The sequence below is a fragment of the Mustelus asterias genome, chromosome 2 (assembly GCF_964213995.1).
Source record: "Mustelus asterias chromosome 2, sMusAst1.hap1.1, whole genome shotgun sequence".
NCBI lineage: Eukaryota > Metazoa > Chordata > Chondrichthyes > Carcharhiniformes > Triakidae > Mustelus > Mustelus asterias.
The window spans coordinates 102,744,391-102,753,240 of record NC_135802.1 but is presented as its reverse complement, the minus strand read 5'-3'; the positions used below and the strand labels follow the sequence as shown (position 1 = coordinate 102,753,240).

Genomic DNA, 8,850 nt, shown 5'->3' with positions numbered 1-8,850 from the left:
CTTTTATTTTTGTGTGGCAGTTTGAGATCTGTGACAGTAATCCAAGCTGCTATACACAGTAGTAACATTTTATTCTCATCCAAACCCCATTAGATTTTTAAAGCAAATATATTTCAACAGACTGGGCTATCTGGTCAAAATCATATTTGTGTCAGAAAAGGAGTTTGTAATAATTTTCGAAACAAATTTTAGCCCTAGCAAGGACTGTGTTAACAGGCACATTCAGTTGGACTTTGGTAATGATATGATGCAAGTACATTTACAACCTAACTTCAACGTGAATTGTGACCAATGTTTGGTTAATTCAGGGAATCATAAAATTGCCATTTTGTGGTCAGAATTGAAAACTGCACTGCCAAGAGCAGTTTTCCAAAGAACAGCAGTTAATTCAGTAGCTGTAGCCAGAGGATTCTCATGTACCTTCTGTTCACAATGCTGCCACGCTACCAATTCCCAACTTAATTCAAGGTTAAAAAAAAATTCACTAACTAAAAACACCCTGTCCAGAAGTTAAGTGTTTTTCATTGATTGGATCAATAAAGATATATTGTATTCTGCAGCATAGTTGAATAATCCACTGAATAACAGGTTCAGACATTTATTTAACTAGCAGAATCACATGCCTAAGTGTATAATCCTGCATGTCAGAATCAAAATAAAATGAATGAGACTTCCACTGTATAAAATCTGAAAAAGCACTGATATTTTAAACAGTAATAGGTTCAATTCCACAATTTACAAAATGTACAAAAGATCAATCTGGTTTAAAATAGCAATTAAATGAGATTGTAAATTGTGTTTTTCAAACATGATGAATCACTCTTCACTTCACGAATATCAGGTTTCATGTACATGTTCCCTCTGTCAGTTCTCATTTCTTGAACTGGCACTAGGCTACATGCTGCTGGGTACTTTCTGCTGTCTTTTCTTAGAAGGAATGCCAGTTTGACGGAATTCTTCCTTCTCCTTCAGGTATTCCTGTTTACATTCTTCATATAATGCTGAATCTTTATAACTTAAAAGAAAAGGCAAACAATACTAATTTAGTGCAAGTCTAATTTATAGTCAAATATAATAGAAAATTAAACATTTGAAACACATTGTGAACAAGAATTACCCTTTTGAAAGCATTTCATATTCTCCATGTTATTGAAAATAACATTTTCCAGGTATTTTGGAAATTGCCACACAACTAAAAATACCAGCAATCTGATTGCAGAAAAGAGGATAAGACTGCTGCATCAGAATCCAGTGGTCAAAATCTTAGGAAACGTCTTTTCCTTTTAACAGCTTACACGTTGTGTATGTTAATAATTAAAATCAAACAATTATAACACTCGTAGGTGCATGCTTGTTTCTGCCACTGCACGGTATCGTGCTTTAGCCCGAATGGATGCAACAGATACTATGGGTGGGATTTTACTGCCTCGTTCGGGCGAGACCGAAAATTCCTGCCTGAGGTCAACTGAGATTTCTGTTGTCAGACCCTCGCACGCACCGATTCCGTGGCAGGCAAGGTGGTAGAGATCTGGCCTATGGCAATAAGTAGTTGTTTTAAATATCAGGGCATATTACATCTGAATTCCTGCAAATTAGTCATAAACATTCAAGATCAGCAGTTGTACTTTGACTCAATGTTGTGCTTTGCATGCGCAAATAATGGCCAGGATTTTAATTTCAAAATAGAATGAAGCCAATGGCACTTGCTGTTATTTATGAGTAACTGGTTATGAGCTATTTTGGATGACCATAAAGAAATAGGAACAGGAATAGACCGTTTGGCCCCTCAAGCCTGCTCCACCATTCAATAGGATCATCGCTGATCCAACATTCCTCATGTCCACTTTCCTGCCCTTTCCCCATAACCCTTGATTCTCTTACTGATCAAAAATCTACCTACCTCAGCCTTAAATATACAGAAAGACACTGCCCCCACAGCTCTCTGTGGCAAGGAGTTCCAAAAACTCATAACCTCAGAAGAAATTCCTCCTCATCTCAGTCTTAGATTGGCGCCCCTTTATTCCGAGTCTATGCCCTCTCGTTCTAGTCTTTCCCATGAGGACAAACATCCTCTCAGCATTTACACTGTCAAGACCCTTAAGAATCCTATACGTTTCAATGAGATCAGCTCTCATTCTTCTAAATTCCAATGAGTAGAGTCCCAACCTGTTTAACCTTTCTTCATAAGACAATCTTTCCATACCTGGGATCATCCTCGTGAACCTTCTCTGAACTGCCTCCAATGAAATATCTTTCTTTAAGAGGACCAAAACTGCTCACGGTACTCCAGATGTGGTCTCACCAGTACCTTGTACAGTTGCAGCAAGACTTCCCTACTCTTCTACTCCAATCCCCAACATTCCATTAGCCTTCCTAATTACCTCCTAAACCTGTGTGTTAGCTTTTTGTGCACAAGTATCCCCAAGTCCCTTTGTATTGCAGCTTTCTGCAGTTTTTCTCCATTTAAATAATACTGTTCTTTTGAGCTCCCTACCAAAATAAACTTCAAATTTTCACACATTATACTCCATTTGTCAACTTTTTGCCCACTTACTTAACCTATCAATATCTCTCTGTAAATTGTCTGTACCCCTCTCGCAACTTGCCTTTCCTCCTATTTTCGTGTCATCTGCAAATATGGATACAGTACATTTGCTTTCTTTCTCCAAGTCATTTATATTGCAAACAGTTGTGGTCCCAGCACTGATCCCTGTAACACCAACTTGTTAAAGAACCCCTTATCCTCATTTGTTGTTTCCTGCCCATTAGTCAATTTTCTATCCAAGCCAATATACTGCCCCTAACATCCTGGGTTCTTATCTTATGACTTGACCTTTTGTGAGGTACCTTGTCAAATGCCTTCTTGAAGTCCAAATACAACACATCTACTGGTTCCCTTCTATCTACTCTGGTTGAGACTTCCTCAAAAAACTCCAATAAATTAGTCAGACACGATTTCCCTTTCATGAAGCCATGCTGACTCTGCTTTATTAGATTATGATTATGAGGTTACTTTGAATGAGGATGCAATTAAACCAGATATCGAATAATCATCGTCGGAGTTGCACTGTTACATTGTTAGCCTCTGAAAACAGCATCTTGCTTTCTGCCTCGACATCGACATGCACTGAATGGCACAGAGTGGCTGCAGTAGAGCAATAGGTGCAAACTAAACTCGCCATAATAAATTAACTCGTCATTTCAAGTGCAAGTACCATTTTAATTGCACTGGAAGTGTTAATTCTAGCCAATTAACCTCTAAGAAATGAAAATTAACTATTATAGGTGTGAATTCTCATCCCCTTATGTTTAATTGTTGTGAAAAAATATTAATTTTTAACTTTTAAAATTTTCTCCTGTCTTTCTTTCCTCCTATTTTTCTTGATTTAACATAGGTGAATTCAATTCTAATTTACACGCCTTTCTCAGTCCTTGCACTCCTTCTTGCTCTAATTGGTTAAGGGAGATACACAGTTATGTTCACCCGGGTCCCACGTGCTTTAACTGCCATTATTAGCTCACACTTCCAATGTTCCATGGGAAATTATTTAAGACCTAAACCTCCATGGGAATGTAGAACTGATGCATGGCACCATTACATACCCTGATGCAGCAAAATGTAGCCCTTACATTGCACCTCTTTATTCACCTATCCATTTTATAATGTGCAATGCGTCACATATTTTAATACTTCACAACACAATGTGTACATTTTAATGAGGAGTCCCAGTAGACCAGAACATATTTAGATTGGAGTGAAAATTGACTTGACTACAGAAAGATCAAAAATGTCTGGCTTTTTAAGCAATCGTCATGCCATGACTAAATTTAAAGTATGTTTGAAGATTTTCTAAATTGAGAGTTTAATAAACTTTTCTCTTGGGGTGAGGGATTGAACTAACAAAAACAAATACTATTTTTCAAAATTATAGTTCACACTACATAAAACAAATGTGTCCGTGTCATTAAATCTTTATGTATTACCATTTCAGCTTACTGTGTTGGAACAGGAAATAAACTAAACTGGTTAAAAGTTACTTATCACTTTTAACATCTTTATTTTAAGAAAATTTGATCAAACAATGTGACAGATACTGCATGAAAACCAACTTTTACCTTCACTTACATTCTGATTAAATTGGTATTTAAATAGGAGACTTTCAAAAACTTAGTTTGTTTCCAGGTTCATATTCAAAATAAGAGTGCAAGTAACGAGTCACAAAGATAATTTGACCTGGTTTTTTAAAAATGAAATGAGTATGGGGCCAGTTATTAAATGATGCCAGGACTATGGTTATCCTATTTTTTCACCATTATTCCCCCCTCTGAAACTGACAGCAACTTCTGAACAGATGCAAACTACAGTGAATGCTGAAAATCGGAAATATAATCAGAAAATGCTGAAAATGCTCAGCAGGTCTGGCAACCTCCATGGAGAAAGTTAACGTTTCAGGCTGAAGACTTTTCAGAGCTTCTCGAATGGGACCATGTGCAGTTAAATGTGGAAATCCAGTTGTCATAAGTGATTTAACATTGAGGATATGCTGTTGAAATTTCCCCAGACTACAATCAATCAGCAATCATTGAACTGTCAAGAACTTGCACTTTTAGCATGGTGGGGGCTCGGCCATAATCAGTGAGACATTCAAAAGTCTGACTTAGGTGGGACTGGAAAATTCTGCTAGTGGGAGGCGCTGTAAAATTCCACTATTAGTCTGATTGCATACACCATTAAAAATGAAAGCAAATTACTACGGATGCTGGAATCTGAAACCAAAAGGGAAAATGCTGTAAAATTTCAGCAGGTCTGGCAGCATCTGTAAGGAGAGAAAAGAGCTGCCGTTTCGAGTCCAGATGACCAAAGCTTTGACAAAGGGTCATCTGGACTCGAAACGTCAGCTATTTTCTCTCCTTACAGATGCTGCCAGACCGGCTGAGATTTTCCAGCACTTTCTCTTTTGGATTAAAAATTTAAACCTTGTTTAATGAGGTGTAAGGTGATTATTAATGGAATACTAAGTTCATAATTACTGCCAAACAGCTTCATTGCACCTGAGAAATTGCATATTTAATGAATGTCAATTATCCCCATTAATTTTTAAAATGTGGATTTTCTTATAAAAAGTTATTTTACTTTGCACCTTAATCCCACGTGCATGTCCTAAATCATTTATTTCACTATCAGTATAATTTAAAAAGTAAAAGTAAGGGATTCAGAGTTTTTCAATTCCTGGTTGGATCTTAGTGTGAATGCTTTAATGCATTTGACTGTTTACCTTGCATGATGAGATCGTTGCTGCTGGATGCTTATAAGAACATAAGAACATAAGAAATAGGAGCAGGAGTAGGCCATCTAGCCCCTCGAGCCTGCCCCGCCATTCAATAAGATCATGGCTGATCTGACGTGGATCAGTACCACTTACCCGCCTGATCCCCATAACCCTTAATTCCCTTACCGATCAGGAATCCATCCATCCGCGCTTTAAACATATTCAGCGAGGTAGCCTCCACCACCTCAGTGGGCAGAGAATTCCAGAGATTCACCACCCTCTGGGAGAAGAAGTTCCTCCTCAACTCTGTCTTAAACCGACCCCCCTTTATTTTGAGGCTGTGTCCTCTAGTTTTAACTTCCTTACTAAGTGGAAAGAATCTCTCCGCCTCCACCCTATCCAGCCCCTGCATTATCTTATAAGTCTCCATAAGCTCCCCCCTCATCCTTCTAAACTCCAACGAGTACAAACCCAATCTCCTCAGCCTCTCCTCATAATCCAAACCCCTCATCTCCGGTATCAACCTGGTGAACCTTCTCTGCACTCCCTCCAATGCCAATATATCCTTCCTCATATAAGGGGACCAATACTGCACACAGTATTCCAGCTGCGGCCTCACCAATGCCCTGTACAGGTGCATCAAGACATCCCTGCTTTTATATTCTATCCCCCTCGCAATATAGGCCAACATCCCATTTGCCTTCTTGATCACCTGTTGTACCTGCAGACTGGGCTTTTGCGTCTCATGCACAAGGACCCCCAGGTCCCTTTGCACGGTAGCATGTTTTAATTTGTTTCCATTGAGATAGTAATCCCATTTGTTATTATTTCCTCCAAAGTGTATAACCTCGCATTTATCAACGTTATACTCCATTTGCCATATCCTCGCCCACTCACTCAGCCTGTCCAAATCTCTCTGCAGATCTTCTCCGTCCTCCACACGATTCACTTTTCCACTTATCTTTGTGTCGTCTGCAAACTTCGTTACCCTACACTCCGTTCCCTCCTCCAGATCATCTATATAAATGGTAAATAGTTGCGGCCCGAGTACCGATCCATGCGGCACGCCACTAGTTACCTTCCTCCAACTGGAAAAACACCCATTTATTCCGACTCTTTGCTTCCTGTCGGATAGCCAGTCCCCAATCCACTTTAACACACTACCCCCCAACTCCGTGTGCCCTAATCTTCTTCAGCAGCCTTTTATGGGGCACCTTATCAAACGCCTTTTGGAAATCCAAAAACACCGCATCCACCAGTTCTCCTCCATCAACCGCCCTAGTCACATCTTCATAAAAATCCAACATGTTCGTCAAGCACGACTTTCCCCTCATGAATCCATGCTGCGTCTGATTGATCGAACCATTTCTATCCAGATGCCCTGCTATCTCCTCTTTAATAATGGATTCCAGCATTTTCCCTACTACAGACGTTAAGCTGACCGGCCTATAGTTACCCACCTTTTGTCTCCTTCCTTTTTTAAACAGCGGCGTAACATTAGCCGTTTTCCAATCAACCGGCACTACCCCCGAATGCAACGAGTTTTGATAAATAATCACTAACGCATCCACTATTACCTCTGACATTTCTTTCAATACCCTGGGATGCATTCCATCCGGACCCGGGGACTTGTCCACCTTCAGTCCCATTAGTCTACCCAGCACTGCCTCTCTGGTAACATTAATTGTATTAAGTATTTCTCCTGCTGCCAACCCTCTATCGTTAATATTTGGCAAACTATTTGTGTCCTCCACCGTGAAGACCGACACAAAAAACTTATTTAAAGACTCGGCCATATCCTCATTTCCCACTATTAACTCCCCCCTCTCATCCTCCAAGGGTCCAACATTCACTCTAGCCACTCTATTCCTTTTTATATATTTATAAAAACTTTTACTATCATTTTTTATATTAGTTGCTAGCCTAGCTTCATAGTCTATCCTTCCTTTCTTTATCGCTTTCTTAGTCTCTCTTTGTTGTTTCTTAAATTTTTCCCAATCACTTGTTTCTTCACTATTTTTGGCCACTCTGTACGCATCTGTTTTTATTTTAATACTCTCCTTCATTTCCTTCGTTATCCACGGCTGGTTCTCCCTTTTCTTACAATCCTTGTTTTTTGCTGGAATATATTTTTGCTGAGAACTGAAAAGGATCTCCTTAAAAATCCTCCACTGTTCCTCAGCTATCCTACCTGCCAGCCTGCTCTCCCAGTCTACCTTAGCCAATTCATCCCTCATCCGATCATATTTCCCTCTGTTCAGAGGACACTGGTTTGGGACCAAACTTTCTCCTCTTCCATCTGAATCAGAAATTCGACCATATTGTGGTCACTAGACCCAAGAGGGTCCTTCACAATAAGTTCCTTAATTCTACCTACCTCGTTACACAATACCAGATCCAAAATAGCTCGTTCCCTCGTCGGTTCCGTAACATGCTGTTCAAGGAAACTATCCCGACAGCATTCTAAGAACTCTTCCTCCATTCCACCCTTACCGACTTGAGTCTGCCAGTCAATGTGCATGTTGAAGTCCCCCATGATTATTGCCGTTCCGTTTTTACACGCATCCCTTATCTGCTTGTTTATAGCCCTCCCTACCTCAACATTATTATTTGGGGGCCTATATACCACACCTACTAGTGTCTTTCTCCCTCTACTATTCCTCATCTCTACCCATAATGATTCCACGTTTTGTTCCTCAGAGCCTATGTCATCCCTCAGTACTACCCTGATATTATCTCTTATTAATAGTGCGACCCCACCACCTTTTCCTTCCTGTCTATTCTTCCTAAACGCCTGATACCCCTGGATATTCATCTCCCAGTCCTGGTCACCTTTCAGCCACGTTTCTGTAATGGCCACTAGATCGTACCCACTTGTGCTGATTTGCACCATCAACTCATTTACCTTGTTCTGAATGCTTCGTGCATTCAGGCAAAGTGTCCTTATTCCAGCTTTTATCTGGACCCGCTTTGATGAGTCGCGAACACCCTCTCCCTCTACTCCCTTATCTAAATTACCGCCTTCATTCACTTGCACCCTCTCCTCTACCATTAATTTTGTAATTCCCCTTACCCCTGCATCCTCCCCCCCAATCAATTAGTTCCTTGATCCTAGTCAACTCTTCTAGCTCCCCTCCTTGGTGGACACCTTGGTGCTTGGTGGACACCTTGGCACCAGGTTCAAACTGACGTCGGGAAAGGGGAAGTATGTGTCAGAGATTGTTAGATCTTTATGGGCAGCCCTCTTCAAGGTCAGCAGCAAGCACCATTGCTTTACCACTGAATGCAAAATCCAATCCTGTCTTTATGGCTCTTGAATGAGATTTGAATTTTGTCCAGATGCTCCACCTCATTGTAAAGGTCCAATTTACCATGGTCCTAATCAGATTATAGTTAGGAGAATGGGGAAACAAGACTAGAGGACAAAATAGCTGCTGTGTACTTGGTGTGTGAACAAGAAAAATTCTCTGATGTATGTAATTTGCTGCACAGGATAGAGAGAGTATTGTTCCGCATTTTGCTACAGTTCAACTTGGACGCAGAGTCCCTAATGTGTAAAATGCACTTTTCAATCCCAATT

At 40.2% G+C, this 8,850-nt stretch overlaps 1 protein-coding gene across 1 annotated transcript in view; it reads right to left on the bottom strand.

Moving 5' to 3' along the window:
• Positions 1 to 528: 528 nt before the first annotated feature.
• cmc1 (C-x(9)-C motif containing 1) overlaps positions 529 to 8,850 on the bottom strand; it is a 73,156-nt gene continuing 64,834 nt past the window's right edge. Inside the window, exon 4 of the mRNA XM_078239530.1 lies at positions 529 to 1,015. Coding sequence (XP_078095656.1) covers positions 895 to 1,015 — 121 coding nt within the window. The 3' untranslated portion in view covers positions 529 to 894. The remainder of the gene's footprint in view (positions 1,016 to 8,850) is intronic.